Source organism: Melopsittacus undulatus, chromosome 5 (genome assembly GCF_012275295.1).
Source record: "Melopsittacus undulatus isolate bMelUnd1 chromosome 5, bMelUnd1.mat.Z, whole genome shotgun sequence".
Taxonomy (NCBI): Eukaryota; Metazoa; Chordata; class Aves; order Psittaciformes; family Psittaculidae; genus Melopsittacus; species Melopsittacus undulatus.
The window spans coordinates 18,235,409-18,257,118 of NC_047531.1; the positions used below are offsets into that span (position 1 = coordinate 18,235,409).

Here is a 21,710-nt window from a genome sequence, read left to right on the forward strand (position 1 = left end):
AAATATTTGGATTTAAGCCAAACATTTGCAAGAAGACCTGGACACTCCCAACAGCTCAATTCCTGTCATACTGCTCCACCCCAACACTCTTCTCTCCATGATGCTCAAATATACAGCTGCTCTTGCTGTCTGTTCAACAGGCAGCACCCTTCATCTCTAAATGCCTCCCAAAAACCCACAGTGCCAGCCAACTCTCTCATCTGTGAGTTCCCTCTCCTAGTTAAGAAAATGAGGCACCATTTTAAAGCACGTGCCTTTGAGTAAGTACATGCACAGTGCTGCACATTTATGATGAAGACAAAGTCAAAAAAACCACACCTCACACTTAGGCTGAGGAGTTGTCACTGGACTTCAGACCCACTACAGTCCACTGCACCACGTTGGCAGCCCTGCAGAGCACACCAAACTCTGCAAAGCCCAGCTTCGCTCTGTGGTGTTGGAGCTGCCACAGTGTCATCAATCTCAAAATTTAACCATTTCTCTGAACCTCAGAAACTCTCAATTTGAACAGGGAAGCAGCTTATCATCTATCCCATTTCAAACAAAAAAAGATGCCTGTACTAGTCATCATTAGACATTTCCTCAAACAGTTTCCCTTTGAACTGAAAGTTAGAAATATGGAAAGAAGGGAAAAAAAAAAAGCTCTGTATTTATTTTCTTGAGACAGTTGCTCATATCTGAAACTACTGGAGTACAATACAAATATTTTCTCTTACAATTGGAATGTCAAATAAGCAGCACTTTGAAATGTAAACTACATGTGCAGCTCCTTATTTACCCACTATCTGAATTTGAATTTTAGTGAAGTACTGGCTTCTCATTAAACATATACTATGGTAATATAAACCCACTTAAACCAGTCCCTCTGCAAGGCAGGCCAATCTGACTTGTGAATCTCTATTTTCCTTCTGCTCACATTATATTTGTAAATGAACTGCTGAAAAAAGACACAAAACATGAAAATGAACTCAGTCTCTGTCCTGATTAATTCTAAACTGTGTGGGATTATGCCAAGCATGCTTGTCAGTTATTTTTTCCCTTTCAATGTTCGGTTGTTAAAATAATGAAGAAATATTTCTGATTGGTAAATAACAGTTCCAGTGCCAAATGCTAGTAGAAGGTATTGGAGCAGCTGTGACTGTGGTAAGAGTCCACATGGATTAGAATAAATACCCTTTATTATTATAGGACAAATAACATAGCCATCCTCAGGTGGACTCCACAGAAACTACATTCACCAACACTGCAATTAGCTGGCTGAGAACTGCTAATATGAAACAGCTACATTCAAGCTAGGTTTGTCACATCTCCAGTTAAGCTGTTCGTAATTTCTTTCTTTTTACAAAGTATTTGCCTGCTTTTAAAGAAAAGATCAGTTTAGTTTAATGATGGTTTATCTGGTTGTGTTTCAACTCAGTTAACAGACAATTCAGTCTGGCAAGTTCCAATTGATAACCAGGTTTTGGCAAAAGTGAGTTAATAAGCTGTTTGACCACACACAAACAGGATCTAACAACATTCAGCTCAGAGGAATAGTTACTTCTTTGCCAACTTAATCATAAAAATCAGTAATAGGATTTGCCCTATTGACCATCAAATATTTCTAAGTTTTTCCCTTTATGAAAACATATGCAGACAAATTTGAATCCTGTGCTGTTTAAATACTGTAATTACAGAAAACTCATAGTTATAAATGCCAGAATTTGCAATGAAAGCTCCAGCCAGGAAAATATTTTCCAGTGGTATTTTCATGAAGTTCCTTTTGTCAAGCAACAGAGTTTACACTTGCTGTTCTTAATCAAACAAAAACTTCAGAAAAATCAGGCACACTTAAGGTTACTGTTCTTAAAGAATATATGTGGGGAGGGTGTGGGTGGGTGTGGGTGTTGTGTTCCGTTTGGGTTTTAGCTAGGCTATGGAAATAACAGACTTTAAAGCCAGCCCAAAATGGACAGAGCCTCAGAAGAGGAAAAGGATGGTTCCGGACTTGAAGAAAATATAAATAAACTTGAAGAATCTTGTTTGAAAAACTGCAACAAGCACCATAAAACCTGGTCTCTAGCTTCTCATCCTTGGACTTTTCCTACATTCAAGTCAGTGGCTAGGAAAAGTCCAGATCTTCCAGTTCAGGATGGCATCACAGCCACTTCTACATGAGGACACTCATCACTCATGACATACAACAAAATTATATTATAGACACTTAAGTAATACATGGGCTTTTTATACCAACCAGCCTTCAGGCCTTAGTATTTGTGAAGCAATTAAAATTAAATGATAACAGTTTTAAAATGCTGGTTCTATAAATAATCCACAGCATGCAGAAGACTGATGAGTTATATTTTCTTGCTATTAAACTAAGTAGACATTAGTTCAGTTTATATTTATGCCCCATGTGAATTTGGGAAGGTTTCAAGCATCTAATTGCAAGATAAAATTTGAAAAACAAATGAAAATAATTATATATTCAGATGTACTAAAATATCTAACAACATAATATCTATATATTTTATGGTCCTTATGCTTTATTAGATTTTCCAGAAATCCAATTCAATTAACATTAGCACTAGCAATCAGCATGCTGCCAGGGACGTCAAGATTTGTGTCCAAATATCTCTACATGCAATCATTATGGCTGTTCATGTACTTCTGAAAGAAGATTAAAAGCATGATTGAAGAGGTTGTTCATGTTTTACATGAAGGTTCTTTTCATGATTGAAGAGGCTGCTCATGTTTTACATGAAGGTTCTTTTCTTTTAGAAGCACAAAAGCTCATTTTGTTGATCCATCACTTTTCTGATTAGTCTGATGAATGAAGCATTGACTTACGTCTGCATACTTCTGTGGTGTAACATGATTGTATTTCTTTAACAATTAATCAAAGACAATGACATACTTAGGAAGATACCATTTAGTTTTGCTTATCAGTCTGCTTAACAAGAACAAATTCTCAAGCTTCCAAAAATGAAATATTACCACACAAAATGATATAAACGTCTTGCTTTGTTTTAGTATCATTTGACTGCCTAAAAACACTTTTTTCCAGCTGACATGAAAAGCTATAAATTATTTCTTCTTTTCATTGGCAGTTAAAATAAACTGACGGTGAAAACCAGTTTTAACTTCATTTTCTTTTTAATTAGTTACAACTTCTTTTTCAAGGCTTATACCAAAAGCCATAACTTTTTTTCCCCAGATACTATGTAGCACTGGTCTATGTCATATAGTTGCTTTTACCTTTTAACTAACTCACAATAAAAACCATCACCACTACAAAATAAAAAACACTTTGTAAAAATAATCTTACAACCTTATAAAAAAATAAGGGTAAGTTTTACTATTTATACAAAATAAATATGTACAAAGCCCTTTTTAAGGTATGCAAGAAACATTGCTAAATAGAGTATAAATTTACATTAATCCATTATGTTTATGCAAGGGCTCATAACTAAGTAGCATCTGTCTTAGAACTTGTTCCCATGGATTTTAACATTGCAAGTTTAAGATCTAGAAATAGAAAATGAGTGGCTATTATATTACTATAAAATATTCAGATTTAAATTGAAGTTTTTCCTAACTATATAGCTTTGAAACAACAATCCTCGTACTGCATATGGGCTTTACAAATATTCAAAAGGAGGAACAGCATTTACCCTCTTGCAGTTGAGGAGCACTTCTGTTGCAGAATTTCAGCTAGAAACCTCAAATAAAGCTCACTCCCATCCTCTCAAATGAAAAGACATTTTAATACAAAAGCCAGGAGAGCTTCCAAATTGTTTTAGCTGCAGTTAAAATACTTTTTTTAGATAAAAGCAAAGGTTACATAAATCCAAAAATCTCAAGTAGGATTTTGCCTGTTCAGCTTCTCATGTAATCACAGTGATGACATGAAGAGGTCTTACACACCTTTTTTGCATCCATTGCTCCCACTCTCTCAGGTTTAAGATTGCTTGAAACCCTGCTTATCCTCATGTTAAAAGACAAAGGCCAACCCTGCAAGGACTACCATCTAGACTTCTAAGAAGCACACTGGTATATGGCACTCCTTGATTTTGGACAGTCTAAATATTTTGAAACTCTAAACCTTTAAAATTAGAGCAAGTTTGATGGGTTTTTTGGTTTTGATGTTGCGGTTTTTGTTTGTTTGTTTGCTGTATTGCTCTAAAAATCACTGACTTAATGATGAAGAAAAAGACATTTGGTTTCCTTGGCAGCTGAATTCTGCTCACAGTTAAATTGTACATAGAGCCTTGTGCAGGAAAGACTATTGCTTTTCAGCTGCTGTTGGCTCAATTATGTAGCCTCCAAACAAAGGAAAAAGCTGGGTACCAAGAATTTATTTCTAAACTTGCCCGCAACCAAAAGAAACTGCAAAATCCCGCATCCACATAAGAGAAGGCAAAGCTTTTGAATACACTCAGAAATAACTTTCATCACCTACAAACACTGTTACTACACACATGCAATCAACTGTGTGGATAAAGCAAAGTCTAAGTTACATTACACAGCCCAGAGGGTAGCATTAGGTTTATTTCAGAGCACTCAGACTCATGTTCCTATAATTATTAGTACTTAAGAGTTTGAGTTACATTTCCCCTCAGCAACTCCTCTACTAAATGAAGTGGATTTTTGCAAATGACACACTGCTTGTCTTTCAGTCACAGCACAATGCAGTCTAGGCAATAAATTCTTTCCTACTGTGTGCTTTGCAATTACAATTCCTTACTGATACCATAACTCAATGTGGTAATAAAAAATAAGCAGTATTTGTCTAGTGCCTGTGGATTAAAACTCTTCTTACACTGCTGAAGCAAAGCAGAAGTTAGCTGTTTCTAGAGGTTATGAAACATACCCAGACAAGGAGCAACAGATTACTTTTCACTGTTCCACAGTAGCCCAGCATTCCAACCATGATGAGGAAACAGCAGACTGCAATCATGACAGGGTGGACCACAGGAAAGTAAGTCAAAATGACAGCCTCCTCCACCCTAAAGCCAATCAGAACCATAATCAAAAAAGCATAATAACACAAAAATGACATATATGTAATACAGCCATTAAAATGAAAACAGTGGATTAGAAGATGAGTTCTTTCCAGCACCTTTCACATTTCAGAGAAATCTATTCTACATGATTTTAAAGTCAAATGCTGCATTCAGGTACTAGAAAGTAATGCATCATCTGAAATCTATTTGGAGAGAAGGTGAACTTCCTATCCTGCACTTGCACAGCACATGGTACAATGAGGCCCTGTTCCATCACTAGTACTCATAAGCACTACTGTAATAAAACTAACATGATTCCTAAATCTCTGAATTGAGTAAAGTATTTAAAACTAAACAGTAATATAATATAGTTACATCTTGGCAAAGGGCCAAAATATTGAACCCTGTCAGAAGAGAAAGGACCAGGAATAAAACAAGATTGAATTAATATCTTTTCTTCTTCTCTAAGTCCAACTGATACCAGAAATGGTGGCAAAAATACACCTTTTAAGAAAAACAGTAACTAGCTCAACTGAAGGTTTCTTAATTCTAGAAATCCTAATTACAAAACTTCCCATATAGAATGAACAACATACTGCAATCAATCACCCACACAGAATAACAGGTTTAAGGAAAGCTTTACCTTGTTTCTGCAGTTAAAGTGAGAACATTATTCAGGTAGTCTCTCATCCAGGCAGAAACACCTAATACGCTGATGGACATCAACTAAAAAGAAAAGAAGCTATTTATCATGCATTTAAAAAAATAAAAAGCAAGATCATTCATAACTATATAGAAGATCAACCACAGTAATATCTTTCATGCTTTCATTTATCCAAACCACATACTGTTCCCAAAACTGTACTTCTATATGCTTAGAGTTGGGTTTTTGCCCAAGTATTTAGGGAGACAGGGACAATAATCTTCTCTTCAGCATGCATAAATAATGCCTGGAATAACTTCTCTTCTATCCAGTAATGCTACTGCTGGGTCAAGTCCCACCACTGCACAGTTTACCACAGAAGCAACAGAGAGGGTTTTGCTAAAATCAGTGACTCTTTCAGGACTCACAGTGACATCCACCAGTCTGTACAAAACTATGAAGTCACGCTGAGGTACGCAGCCAGTGAAGAATAAGCAGAAGCCCCATACAGGATACAACAGTACTGATACACTGACATATAAAAGAGGAGATGAGGAGATTTATCTTGGAGTTAAATGCAGAAGAACGCGATTATTTTTGCTCATTTAGACAAAGTCACACTATGAACACTATGCCACAGTTTCTTGAACCACAAGATGACAATAAAACTCACTGCACTTCAATTACAAACCCCAGACTATCAGAGTGGCTTAGTACCTAACCTGCCAGGCTCTTAAGAGGCATAAAACCACTATACTTTCCCTAGTACTACTCCTATGGCAAGTAAATCCCTGAGACAGAACCCTACCTAGAACTGCCACCACCTCAACTGACCTGGATTTCTGTCACCCAATGCCACTGTGTACTCCAGCATAACTGGGATCTACCAGTGCTCTGGCCTCTGATTTTCATGAGAAGCCAAACCCAAACAACATGGTCACAACATGACAGCATCAGATCTTCTGCTGCTGTACCAGAGGCACTGCTAGAGGACAAAGCAGTCTTCACAGCACTTGCCCATGTATTTTGCACTGGGGTAGGTGAGTCTTTGCTCCGAGAGAAGGGCTCATGGAACAACAGCAGTCACCCCTCTTTTGTGCATGCTCTCTGGCCACAGAAGCACCATGTCTCCTCCTGCACACACAGTACAGATGGAGCACAGCTCCCCAGACAAAGGGTGAAAGATGTAGCTAGAAACTCCTTCAAGGACAAGAAGGAACCACAAAGCTTTTCTACAAAATGGAGCAAAGTTAAGGTTACTAATGCTGCTTGTTAGTTCTCAAATTATTTCAGCTGGTTTATTACACCCAAAGGAGAATTTAAGAATATCAATCTCACATGGGCACCCCAGCATGAACCACAACCCAAGGGCTGAATCTGGCAGACTCAGGCCTTCAGCAGCACCACTGTCTAACTGAGGGAGGGAGACCTAAGCTGGTCTCACTGAATACTGCTGGCTCTCCTGAATACTACTGTTTTCATGCACTGTACAGGCTTATGCCAGGAAACCTTAGCATTGCACTAACAGCTTCTTACATCAGTGAGAAGTGCTAATCTCCCCTATTGCCTTCAACAGCTAGCTAGCCACATGTTCTCATGTTTCCCCAAAGTTGTTATGAAGAACAAGTTAACTGGTTCAAACCTAACATGTAAGAAAAATCACCGTGTGTCCTTACTGGCTCCATTGTCTGCAGCAGGTCCACAGCAGGCTACTTCTGCCTTTAAAATTTCATGGGAAGTCCAACTGGCTACTCCATGGCTTCCTCCTGCTCTTCAACACCGAGGCACAAAGTACAGGCATTGCATTGGCTCTGGGTGGTGCCAGCAAGAGCCCTAGGTGCTTGGCATGCTGCAAGCATAGTCCTGAAAGCTAATGCATGCTATAAGTCTACCATGTACAGATATCATTTGTGTTCTGTGGGATTTATTTTAGCTGGTGGAACAATAGGAGTAAAGAGTTTTTTCTGTTGCATTATTTGCAGGAAGCTGCAGGAGCAAGGAAAAGTAGGTGACTAGAATCTCTTAGATAAACCCCTCAACAATGGCCACCTCCTTGGCAGAAAGCATCAGGCAAATATACCATGCAAGCAGTAAAAAACACATTTCTAACACAAGGACAGGTACGAAGACTACAAGCAGACAGACTGCCTCCTTATGGTCAAAAAGCAACAGAACACATTTTTTACCCTCCGTATCTCCCTGCAAACCCTGCTGATACACAGAAAACATAAGCTTGCACTTTCACTGTTTAGAGTAAAATATTAAAGATAAATTTGGTTACTTTGTTTTGCAGCAGTGGTGCTCAGGAGTGAGAAGTCCATCAAAACCACACTCCCCAGCAACTCTTAACAAGAGCCAAATGGCCCAGCTACAAAAACTGTACCAGAAAAATGTTCTCTTGCTAAATAATATTCTTCCTCCCATACCAGACTGATGGGCTGCCTAGTCAGCTCTCCATTAGGAACTTGCAGGATGCACTCATTTTCTTTCAGCCTTCAATATGCAGCAATACAGTCCCACACAGCAAAAACTTGGAAGAAGGCAAGAGTGTGCTTCTTCAACAGAGGTAAAATTTGGCAGGCAAAAGGGTTACCAGAAGGATTCTGAAGTCTGCAGGTGATTCAGAAAAAACACTGAAATCACAGAGCAACAAACTAAAAGGCAGAGGGGACAGAAAGGGCTTTGTAGAGATCACAAGAAATTAACAGTTCTGTCACTGAGAGATCACTCAGTTTGCTATAAGGACTTGCCTACAAATGCAAATCATAAAATCATAGACTGGTTTGGGTTGGAAGAGAACTTCAAGATCTAGTCCCAGCCCCACTGCCACAGGCAGACATCATGAAGGAGAAGGACTGTTTTCCTACTTGAGTTTTCTCTCCCTAGATACGTAATTTTACCCACATAAAATCAGTAAGCAGAAAGTCTAGGCAGATACATCTTCAAGCTGTGATCAACACATGGCCACATGACTTCTAAAGAAAGGCTTAATGACCATATCATGGAACATGACTCCACTTCCACTTACCACAAACAGCTACTGGAAGAAAAAGACTGTTCGCTTTCACCTAGGAAACATACCCTTCACCAACAATGTAATAACATGAATACTCTTTCAGTCCATAAGAACAAGCTCTCTATGAAAGGTCCCTCTATTCAAAAAGATTTTAGACATTTAGATCCCCTAGCTGTTTTCCTTCAATGTAAATAGCTAACAGCCAATTACTACTGTACCTTGCTGGACGTAAATTACATGCAAGAAAATTCCCCCACAGCCCCAGTGATAACCATGCTACAGCACACCTGCTCACCTACCCTGTGCCCTGAATGCTCTCACCATCATTAACTCCTTCAGGTGTTACTGACTTCTGCTATACTCACAATGCACATAGAGTACCAACGCAAGAGCTAGCTCAGCATTACTCTGAAAACATACATGCACAACGCCTTACTTCACTGCTGCACAGATGTTAGACACAGATTATCTGAGCAACACCATCTTGCCAAACAAATTCCTTCAGAAGCACCTCTAGCATCTTATTTTGAAGAAAGTCCAAAATGAATTATTACTCCAAGTGACCTGAAAGCCAGAGTGCTGTGACACACTGGACTTATGAGCAAGAAAGTCAGTAACATTTGTCAAAGTGGGGCAGCATAAAGACATGGCTCAGAGAATAGGCAAATACTCAAGAAGCTACTCTTGAATGAAGGGGCCCAGAGAAGAGCAAACCTGGATAACTCGAAAAAAGTAATTCTGCAAGAGGTTGATGACAAAAGGTACATTTTACAGCACATAATCTGGCAAGTGCTTGGTAGCTCCCTGCTAGCAAACGGGAAGTGCTGGGGGAAAAAGTCACATCCCTTTCAATTAGTAGAAGTGAGCCTCTGGGCAGAAACACCTTGCAGGATTAGAGATGCATTTACAACACCAGACAGCCCTGCGTAATCATGACTGATGTTTAGTTTAGTGACAAAAGATTATCAAGCACAAACACTAATCAAGTTACTTGCTCTCCTGCTCCAAAGCCACAGGGGAATCACAAGAACACAACATGTGCCTGGCCTCCACAACCTCCCACTTATGACTCAACATGCGTACCATGCTGCACTGTATAAGCGCTAAGCATCCTCAAGTGCCAGTTGACATCAAGGAGGCTCCAGGCATACACCACTTCACACCACCTATGGCAGAGGCAGATCTTCATTCAGCAGCACAGGAACTACACTAACACCAGCCATACAACTCAGCCCATGTGCTCAGTATGCAGAAACAGTAACAACCTCCCCAAAAACCTTGATGTGCATCCAAACCCACCAGCACATAACAGAAGTCACATTGCTGCAACTCACTGCCATGCGATTTTCAAGGAGTCATAGGCAAGGGCAAGGTTTTTGTGGTTTCGTTTGGACAATGGAAAAAGGCTGCCTTAAAAAAAGTGCAGCTCCTACTTCAGCCACTGTTTTGTAAATAATTCAGATGCAAAATACAGTTAGAAATCTGTATCAAGAATCAGATGAAAGGACACGAGTTTATGAGAAATAAAACTACCAAGATAATTCTCACCACATTAGCAGTTCACCCAAATGGTTTCATCCAAGCTTCTCTGATGACAGTCTGCTGTGCTGTACACATAATATGATAGTAAGCAGTAAAACATGTTTATTTGTTGCAGCTGGCTGCACAAATCACTAAGGGTTTCATTCTGAACTGTCACCGAATGTTATATAGCCATGAACATGACACTGAAGAGTTTACAAAACTGCCTCTTGTCATACTCTAAATATATTTTCACACTGATTAAACAAAGGTAATAAATAACATTTTTATATACAACCAATATGCAGATCACACAATAATATATTAAATTTCCAAACTTATCTTTAATGTAAAGTTTTTAAAGCTATTTATTAGAGCTTTCTGAGACAACTGAAAAAGTCCATCCAACAAAGCACTCAGACTATTAGGAATGGCCACTTTCAAGCACAGGTTAAATTGCCTCTGGAATTCTTCTACATAAATTATGCATCAAAATGAAAATATAAAATCATATTTTATACATTAAGTATGTATTTTAAATCTACTCACAATGTCTTTGAGGCCATACCTAAACTGAAAAACTAAATCTTCATTTTCAATTAATGATGAACATGGATTTCTGTCTTTGAAGGAGTGAGACCAATTCCTGTTGCTATTTGCACACTTGTTTTCATTCTAACACCTTAATTTTTAATGGTGAAAGTTCCTATGCTCAAGTTTGAGAGAAGGGGTTTTCTCCATTATTCAGCTGGAGGAAAATTAAAAGTATCTTCCATACTGAATATTACACACCACTCTTTATTCTAACAGATGGATTAAACAACTTCAGGTCACACTCTGGTATCCATAAAAAGTGCTGACTAGCAGCACTATAGAGCAACTTGCTTTGCAGAAAAAGGTTTTCAGCTCTAAGGAAATTACTTCCAAGATATGATAACATTCATCAGAATATGTCCATTAATTTTAGTAAGGAAATAAACCTTGAGAAAATTTTCCAGTTAAAACTGATTTGGGTAACCTGAGCTGAGACTTATCAAAGCAGGGTGGAGGGGGTGGGGAGAAATCACTACAAGGTCATGAACAGAGCATATTGCAATGCTTTCACAAGATTTTCACAATTAGGTTCAATACTCAGATAACTGAACAAATGCAGATGACCCAGATCTCAGGATAAACAGACAACTACATTCTGGGGGGAGAGAGGGGTGAAAGGGCGGAGGAGAGGAGGATAAGAGGTCTTATTTGTCTGTATTATCTGGCAAAAGCCTTTAAAGAGAAAGAAGGGCAAAAGCCTCCTTTAGAGAAAGAAGGGTGGTCTATAAAAAAGGAAATTTCCCTATTCCCCACTAATGCACCTTTTATTCTACAGACATGCCAACATTTAATTTTAGCTGAGCTTCCTACACAGGGTTTAGCCTTGGTCTCCTCCCACCTGCAAACAGCTGAAATATTTACTTATTTGCACTTTGAATCTGGGTTTGCTTGCACAGCTACAACAGTGAGTTAACAACCTGCTCCATGTTTGGCACAGAGTGGAACCTGCACACTTTGCAATAGGGCAACTGCTGAAGCACTGAGAGCATGATAATGGATCAGCCTCCTCAGGGAAGCAAGAAAGTTTTCCAGCAGTTGGCTGTGCAAGGCTCCTTCAGCAACACAGCATAAAAAACAAACAAGAGCCAAAATATGCAAACAAGCTGAGGTACAGTTCATCTATCAGACAGTTCTCCTGTCAGACCTATATACCAACTTCTGGCTGTGTAACACAAGTGTACTTTAAAAACAAAGAGGGTTACAAAAGCACATGTATTTCTTCATTCATCCTCTCTGTGACTACCTAGGCACTGCAGTTCTTGTTAGGACATAATTTGTGCCACTCTTCCCTCAAAGGCATTTCACTGTCAGGAGAACTTTTGCCTCTAGGGAGGGAGAGACATGTGCTGCTAATCATGGGTGATTTGTAGCAGTGCTCAGAGCTTGAGTGTCTAGATCTATATCATGAGCCACACACCACCATCAAGATGATATGCCTTCACATATACAAAATATACTCTCAATTTTCTTTCTGTAAGAGCTTGGTTTTGTTCACAGACTCTAGTCAACCTCACACATGGCAGACATTATTTTTAAACCCAGGGTATATAACTAGAAGATTAGTATGAAAAAAGTGCAAGTATTTCCTATGATTCACAGGACCTACAATCAGCTGTTTGCGTGAACATCACTTAACTTCCCTGTTTTACATGTGAATACCCAAGAGCACATGAAAATGACTAAAATGAACCTGCATTTTTAATTAAGTCACCCATTCTTATAAAACTGCAGAAAATTAACCTATCCCCTATACTTCAGGAAATAGCTACAAGAGAGTGAAAAATTGGCATTACTCCTATGAGCCATGTCAAGTGTCTACCACAGACTCTCGATGGATGGGTACAGTGAAGAAGCAGTGTCTGGGAATGACCAAATAACTGGGTAGCTACATTCTACAAAGTCATGATAAATTTGAAGGGAAAAAAAGCAAATGCAGCTACCTACAGGCCAGATGGACTTTCCCAGTTCTGCTGGAGATCACAGCTTACTGGTATAACCATTTAGCTTGAAGTTTTTAATTCCTTTTGACCTGTGTGCTCAAACCCAGTCAGTACAGGTTTGTGCCTTCATCCTCAAGGTTGATACAATGAATTCCACACAGTTAACCATAAGGATTACCCAAAAAACTGTCTGTGGTTTCACTTATTTCTGAATGTCAATTAAGAAGCGTATTAATGTAATCTCTAACATTAGGATGGGGTCTGGTTTTATTTTTTTCTCTCCATCATCACATCAAACCACTCTTTTTCAGAACAGTTTTGCAGAGACTTGTCTATCAATTCACTGTTGACATGCAATGAAGGGTGAGCCTTATCACCTACAAAGACACATGGGATAAAAAGTTATATAGAGGTAGATGTAAAGTTGACTTTATGATTTTATGACTCTCAGTATGGCTGAACTCTGCTTTACATGGTCTAGTAATGTAATGACATTACATAAATAATGCAGCCCAAAGACACCAAAAAGTAAAAGATTTCTCTCAAAAAAAAAAGACAAAAACCAAAAAACCAAAAACAGAATTAAAAGTATTTCTGGTCCTGTAAAACTTCTGTAGCTCGCTCTGCTGAACACATTCCTTTAAAATACACCATTTTCCCACAGAAGCCAGGGTTATTCTTGCATGGCTTTTAGGTATTTTCTTTATACAAGAATGCTAAGAAAATCAGGTTTCAATTACCCAGGTCTACACTGCAGTCTCTAAAATCAGAGTATATTAGACTAGAATGAACCTATGTTTACACTGCTACAGGTACCCAGACAGGCAGTGTTCATTTCAATGTGTATCATTAGTCACTTAAAAACTTGACACTAACTCTATTAATTTGAAATATCTACAAATCCCACCAACAAGAGTGGAAGTTGGAAAGCAACAGAAACACAACCTGGTTCCATGAAAAGGAGGATAGACTGATTTCTTTCTCACGTCACAGTAGATTTGAAAAACTGAAGCAAAAAATTACAAGATTCAATACATATATTTGAGGTTGGAAAAAGCAAGAAATACAATATCACTGCTTCCAACCACTCTTGGTGTTCATTTGCACAGCACTAACATTCTTTTGTTCTGAGTTCCCAGGTGGTACACCTAGCCAAAACTGGAAAATTTAAGTGTGCAAGGTATTCTGAAGAACAGGAAAACTAACTGGAAGCTTGCTCGTTTTTCATTTCATGTGACTTTTTGTTTACAGGAACAAATTCAAGATAGATGCAAAACAATTTCCACTACCTGCCAGGAGGGTTTATTGGCTGCAATCACAGAGTTGAAATTAGATGGTACTGCTACATTTTTTGAAGGAAAGCTTAGGCACTGCTCAACAGAAAAAGCACATCCCCAGGCAGAAAAACCTCACAAGGTGAAGGATGTGGCAACATTGCTGGTTTGGCTCAAATATCCTCTGACACTATTAATCACTGGTTAAGAGATCCTTACCACCTATGACACAGTCATCTGCAACTTACAACCTTGATTTGTCCAAGCCACTACAGTACAGTCATGCCCAATTACAAGGAACACAATGGCAGCTGCTCCTCGTTTCTGCCTCACATGTTCACCAGAAGAAAAAAAACAAGGAAAGCTGGCAGTTTTCTGAAGACAGAAAGTCTATGCGAAGCTTTTCCTGCACAACAGCTAGACTTTCTTTAAAAAATGGGAAAGCTGACACAATAATTGTACTGCTTTTACGTGCATCTACTATCACTACCCAGTTCACCTATTTTGACTATAATTTTTTGAAAGAACACACATGGCTGAGCTGCCAAGTAAAACAGGCCTGTGCCTCTCAAAGTTATTGCTTTGCTTAATCACCTCCTATTGTAAGCAGCCAGGAGTCTGAACTTTTCCTGTATTCAGCACCATTTTCTAGTTCCTGTTGTAGCACAACCCCTGCGGGCCACTGCTCTCCATAATCTCCTGTGTTATCCCTGTGCCATTATTATGGGCTGGCCGTGTTCTTCGACAGAATGTCTCCCCAGCATAAATGTTTATGAAAAGAGACCACAGCAAAGTACAGAAGAACAATGGCAAGACATGATGAGGAGGATTTCTGTGAGGACAAGTTATACAGTGCTCAAAATGAAAGAAGATGCTCATATTGCATACATGACTGCTAATGAGCTGGAGCAGCATCAAGAGCTTGCTGATACAGAAAAGCCTCACCAGAAGTCTCATAAACTATATTTGTAGAAATATCAAAACTAGATTTTTCTATGTCCTGACACACACACTAGCTAGAGATGATAAAGGCCAGTATTGCCACTAACAAGAGAAAATTAGGAACCAGTAGGAGCATTTCTTCTCTCAAGCACCACTAAGATAATCTCCCTAGTTAAGCACTAAGTCTTGAGTATAAAATACCAAACCATGCTTTTTTGGGAGGTCCCCTCTTTTTATCAGGCTTTCCAGAATGTAGCATGCTGCAAAGGCAGTGTTACTGAGTGTCAAGTGAGACACATGCAGAAAGCAAGTGTCATAAATTACCTTAAGTGATGCTCATTTACACATGAGGATGACAGAAGAATGAAAACAGACGTTAACTGCAGGACCAAGTCTGAAGGATATTCCTTGTGCAGGGCACTATAAAGAAAAACCCTAACGTAATTAGAAGACCCAAACTGGTACTGAAACTGCAACTCCTATCATTTACAAAGAGATATCTTGCAATCAAATGTGTTATTCAACTGACCTTGAAAACATCTTCCAGAAGGGTTTCACCAGGTCTAAACCACAGTCATTCACTTAACAACAGATTTATGCTCATCTCAAAACAAAACACCTTTCAAGATCTGCTGCAATCCATTCACATCCACAAAACTAGTGTTTTTCAGAAGCAGTAAAGGCAGTATGTCAATTGGTCTATCACCCAAGCAGGATGAACCACTAAAACAGAACCTTGGGCTTACAATTTGTCGTGGGTTAAGCCCAGGCCGTAAGCCAGCCACGCAGCCCTCTTGCTCACTCCCCCTCATTTTTCACCCCCCTCCCTCCCCTGCTCCCCGAGGGATGGGGAGGAGAATCGAAAGAATGTAACTCCCACCAGTTGAGATAAAAACAGTCCAGTAACTAAGGTATAACACAAACCACTACTGCTGCCACCAATAACAATAATCACAAGGGAAATAACAAGGGAACAGAATACAGTACACCCATCGATACGCAGCCCAACCAAGCAGTGAACTAGCCCTTCTGGGTAACTCTCAGTTACATCCTGGGCATGACATGCTGTGGGGTATGGAATAACTCTTTGGCTAGCTTGGGTCATGTGTCCTGTCTCTGCTTCCTCCCAGCTTCCCCTCCTCCCTGGCAGAGCATGAGACTCCGAAAGTCCTTGGTCAGACCAAACATTTGAGCAGTAACTAAAAACATCAGGGTTATTAGCACTGTTCCCAGGCTGAAAGTCAAAACCACAGCACTGCACCAGCTATAAGAAGGAGAAAAAATGACTGCTACTGCTGAACCCAGGACACAGTTGATTTCTTATTATTTAGTTACAGCTAAGCAACCTTCAGGCCAAAAATTACAAAAAGTATAACAAACAACACCTGCCTCCCCCTCATACACACACAGGTACAACAGCCTGTCTAAGATTCCGCATCACAGCTCATCAGCTGAGCCCAGCTTAAACACATCTTCCCAAACAGAAAGCATGCAGCTGTACTCTTACAACCAATGTTCTGGAGAAGCTATAAGGATGGCAGCAGAGTTACTGATAAAGCGCTCCCACTTCTCTGCTTCTGACAGCAACAAAATTAAGAAGACACCAACATGTTGTGGCAACCACCAACATCTTCAATTTTTTAGCAATATTCGTGGTCAGAGTAGGAATTCGGTTAGGCATAACATCTTCTGAAGGAGCTTTATACACACTAGTCTGCCCTCACCAGTCTGGCAATAACAAATGTTGGAGTCCAGTCATGCACACACTAGGACAGATGCCCATAGGACAGGCCTGAAGCTGACTTCAGATGTTCGCCTTTAGTAGGTTGATAGACCATACCAGATAGTGATGACCAGTTTTTAAACAGTGTTTGTCAGACCTTCAAAAGCTTCAAGCCCTCAGTTTGGAGGAAAAAGCAATCCTTTTTGCACAATGTGTGGTTAGACCTCCAACTGGACACCAGCACAGTGAAACAAGGAGAGAATGTCACTCTATTCCAGCCAGGACTCTCAGTCAGACCATGATTTTAAAAAGTCAACACATGCTGTTTGCACATCTTCACTGTTCTCAGTCAAACACTGATAACCGACACAGCCACTGGGCACATTATCAACAAGCTTGAAGCCATTTGGTGGCAATGGCCCTTGGGAAGGAAGGAAGCGAGAGAAAGCATAAAACTCTCAAAAGATTGGGCTTGAAAAGAATCACACATATGCATCCCAAACTGGGATGTCTGTATAGACCCTAGAATCATGGCATTGCTCTTGTCTTTACCCACTGGGTCAGAACCACTGTGCTCGGAAGGAACACCACTGCACATTTTTAAAGAGCTGATTTAATCTAAAATTCCTGACATCCAGCCCACAACCTGGGCTAGTGTTTATCCAAGTAAACACTAACTTAAGCAACAGGCAAGCTAAAGCTTTCCAAATGGAAGAAAGAGCAGTGGCAAGGGGAAATCACAGCCCCCATGCCCACATCAGTAGATAAGCACCTGCTGCCAGGGAAACTTTTCACCAGAAAAACTCTGTCCTCGTGTCATGCTCTGATACTCAGATAAGGCAGTGGCAAAACTCCCACTAAGCCAAATAGGAGAAAATTTAAGCTCTGACAGAGAACGAGATGTGGCAGTTTTCCCTACAACAAGCAGCTAGTAGCAGATTTGTGTTTAGCTGTTAAACACATATCTGAGCAGGACCAGATAGGAAGCAGAATGAGTTTTTATCACACATTCCTCCAAAGAAGTCTGATGTAACTACAAATAAATTTAACTACCCACCCACCACACAACCCATTTCATATAACACAAATCTGGCAAGCCTATTTTTGCTTATTTATTTAGTTTCAATCAAACCAATGCATTCATCTGCTTCATGAAATGAACTCAAAATGGACTGGACAATTTTTCATTCGAGTTCCAACACCTTTAATTTTACATACATTATGGAAGACAGCTTTAATTCTGTGCAATATCTGTGGTGCAAGTCATCTGCTGTACTGGCAATTATTATTTAATTACCCAGTCACATGCTTCAGCTCTATACAGATTTCACTTAGCTGCTCTGGTATAATATCCAGTGTTCTCATCTCAGCTAGGAAGATTAATTACAGCCACTTTTTATATTTTGGAGACAAGCATGAGAAGTTACCATTTTCTTCCCTGGGACAGATTCAAAAGATCCTTTCTCCTCTGTAATTTGGGGAATGGAATTTGAGGAAGGGAAATGGACACATGACGACTTTCGAGTTAAGGGCAATCTGAGACATTATTTAAAGTGCAACAAAATCTAAATAATCTCTACTTAATTTTTAGTAATTGTGGAACCCCATCTCAATTCCATTATAAACCAAGATTGAACACCGCCCATTTATTATCCCTGCATCATTCAAGCCTACAGCACCTCAGAAGTCAACCATTGTTAACAGTTATGGGATGTCATGCCTTTTGTTCTCTTACACTTATCAAGCATAAATCTCAACTATTGAGGTGAAGAAGATTCCATTCAGTGCAAGTGAGTGAGGACTCTGAGTGACCTTCATCATCCTGTTTGTCCAGAGCTGTGAAAGTTTAAGAGCAAGCACAGATCACACCCACTTATGCTCGAGTGAGAAGCCCTGCTGCTATAAATATAGCTTTGAGTGAAACACTGGAAACAAAAGTAAGAAATCACCTTGCCTGCTTGTTAGGATCTGGCAACTGAAAGCACAAAAATAAAACCCAGGCCAAGGCCTCTGCAGAGCAGCTCATTGCTTCGGTACCTGCAAGAGTGTGGAGCTCAGCTAGGGTCACGGGATGCTCTGAAACTCATCTCAACAGGAAGGCACCCATGCATACTTCACTCCCCTCTGTAAGTGTTATAGGGGCACAGATTCACACGTGTACTTATAACACCCGTTAACACCAGATCTAATTTTACTTACAACTAGTTTCCAAAGACTTTTTCTTTTTTACCTCCCGTGACCAGGATTCCCCCGTGGGAACTGCCCGCCCCGGGAAGCACACCGGGGGCACCAAGGCGGGCAGCCCCCAGCCACCCGCACCGCACCTCCACACACCTGCTCGGGCGGCGGTGGGGGCCCAGCCTGGCCCGCCCCGCGTCGCTCCACTCACCCAGAAGAGGAGGTTGAGGGCGTAGAGCAGGCAGCGCAGGCACTTCACCGAGTCCTCCCTGGCCATGGCGAGCCCCCGCGGGAGACAGCCCCATCCTCTCACCACATCCTCTCTCCCAAGGCCGGGCCGCCGGCGCCCTGCAGGGGAAGAGGCGGAGAGGGGCCGGGCGAGTCCCCTTTGCCGAGAGACGAGCGCGCAGGTGGAGGCGGCGGAGCCCAGACAAGCTGCGGGGCGGCCCTGGATCAGCCGCGCCCCGGCGGGAGCGGCCAAACCCCGCAGTGGCCACCGGTCACCCAGCCCCGACAGCCTCCCTTCTCCTCCCGCCCCGCATGGCGATACTGATGGGCGAGTTCTTTCAATAATAACAATAAACCCGTGTAAAGGGGGTAAAGCCGCGGGCTGCCCCAGAAGCAGAGCGGGGCTGAGGGCAGCGGAGGCACGGCCCATCCCGGCCCGGGAGCTCTGGCTCCTTCTCCGCCCGTGAGAGACGCGCTGCCTCGGGGCAGGCGGCCGGGGGACAGCTGCCACTTACCGCCCGGGCGCCACCCTCACTCACTTGCTCCGGCGAGGACTCATCGGGACGGGACAAGGCAGCAGAGCTCGGAGCCGCGGCACCCATGCCCGGCGGTGCAGGCGATGCCTCCGACGGGGCACTGAAGGGACTGTCCCAGCAGCTGCCCCGGCCCCCCCCGCCGCAGCGCTCCGCGGAGCTCGGCGGCGGCCAGCGGCACCTACACTGTCGCGCATGCGCCCGCCCTCGCCGGCCGCCGGGTCCTATCGCCCCTGCGCCGCCCGCCCCGTCCAGGCCTACGGGGCCTGAGTCCCTATGGACGGGAGCAAGAAAGTGGCTGTTTTCCTATGGCCTACCGGCTGTGGGACGTACTTGGGGGGCTGAGTGGAAGTGGAGGCTCATGACATGTGCGAGACTGGGAGAGACCGCGGGTTCCTTCCAGGGAGCTGTGCCCGCCGGGCCAGATTTGGCACTTCAGGGCCACAGCCCGATGGGACAACGCCAGAAATGCGTTCCCCGCTGACAGACACACTCAAAACCCGGTTATGGAGGGCCTTCGGGGCTGGTTCGCTTTTTTCCTTCATGACAGATGTGAAGCAATGGGCTCAGGCAAGCCAAAGTACACAGAACATCCCCTTGTGGCATAGGGGTCCGGAGTGGCATACACCTCATGAAACATGGGGGACTTTGCAAGATTTTGCAGGCGTTTCACAAGGTTTCTGCACTATTGCATTGGAAATTAAACTCTGCTGACATCAAACATGAATTCTCTCATTAACAAGTGGCCCAGCACCTGCTCCACACTGCTAAGCAGAGAATTCAGAAGCACAACCATATTGTAGGTAAGTTATTCCATGAGCAGGAAAAATCTAGAGTTATCATTCAGCAAAACAGCCACTGATTTGCCCCACATATCTCAGTACTTACAGATGCCATGCCACAACTAAGCTTTAAAAGTCATCCCGCCTCTGAAATCTGCTACAGTGTGTGTACATCTGGTGATTATGGTGGTGGTTCCATACTGACCTCTGTATCACAGAATCACAGAATCCCTAGGGTTGGAAGGGACCTCAAAAGATCATCTAGTCCAACCCCCCTGCAAGAGCAGGGTAACCTAGAGTACATCACACAGGAACTTGTCCAGGCGGGCCTTGAATATCTCCAATGTAGGAGACTCCACAACCCCCCTGGGCAACCTGTTCCAGTGCTCTGTCACTCTTACAGTAAAGAAGTTCTTCCTGTTGTTAACGTGGAACCTCCTATGCTCCAGTTTACACCCATTGCCCCTTGTCCTATATATATTATTTCAATATATATATCTCCATATTTCAAAAGGAAGAATTACAGTCTAAAACACAGTTATATGCAGATTAGCAGAGAATTTGCCATGAATACGTATGAAGGTGCTGCAGTGCCACCATCACAAAAATGAGAAGAAAATACACTGAAGAATGTTTCTTAACTAGCAGAGGAAAATGGTCTTCAGTGCATGTGATATAAAGACTGTTTTAACAACTGCTAGCGAAAGCTAAGGACAGGGATAAAATGGATAAAATCTAGCTCTTGCAAGACCAAAGAAAAACATGTTTCTTGAAGCGCTAGTGTGACTTGAACAAAACACACAAACTCCAGGTACTCAAATGCTTGTCACTTAGGCTGCTGGTAGGATCTCACTTCAGCTTTCATTTACATGATTTCATGCCATTAGTAATGAATCCAGCAGACATACTCTTCAAGTGTATTTATCTCTCCTTAAGAAGAAAGTAAAATGGACGCGGATGAACATAAAATCCCATGCAATGGGGATTTTATGCCAAATTTATAGAAGTGAAAATGGTAGTAAAGTTGAAAGTACTCAAGAATGTTGCAGAAATACGGGGTGTGAAGATTTTTCTTCCTTGAAATTTGCTAAGCTTTAACTGCTATTTTGATCCTATTTTCTGAAATCAAGAGCCCCTCCAGGTAGTGTAGTATGCCACATCTCTAATCTTAAGTGAATATTGCTAATTCCATACCTCAGTAAGGCAAACTGAGCTAAGACAGATACTGTTAAGAGGTGACACTATACATTCATTATGCTGTTTACATACCATTCATTCCTCTTATGAAGGCTTCATGTGAGCGCAGTCAGTGAGACAGATCTTGAACAGGTATGGTATTTTCAGTGAGCCC

At 41.4% G+C, this 21,710-nt stretch overlaps 1 protein-coding gene across 3 annotated transcripts in view; it reads right to left on the bottom strand.

Annotated features, from left to right (window-relative positions):
• The window catches only part of TSPAN12 (tetraspanin 12), a 43,687-nt gene extending 23,935 nt beyond the window's left edge, over positions 1-19,752 (bottom strand). Inside the window, exons 1-4 of one of the 3 annotated variants that reach the window (XM_031046332.2) lie at positions 19,584-19,752; positions 19,028-19,164; positions 5,629-5,711; positions 4,853-4,988 (exon numbers count right to left, since the gene is read on the bottom strand). In XM_031046332.2, coding sequence (XP_030902192.2) covers positions 4,853-4,988; positions 5,629-5,711; positions 19,028-19,093 — 285 coding nt within the window. In that variant the 5' untranslated portion in view covers positions 19,094-19,164; positions 19,584-19,752. Of the gene's footprint in view, positions 1-4,852; positions 4,989-5,628; positions 5,712-15,239; positions 15,257-19,027; positions 19,165-19,559 lie in introns of those variants that run through there. The other 2 variants (XM_005146078.3, XM_034063289.1) reach the window with 2 other exon arrangements.
• Positions 19,753-21,710: the final 1,958 nt, after the last annotated feature.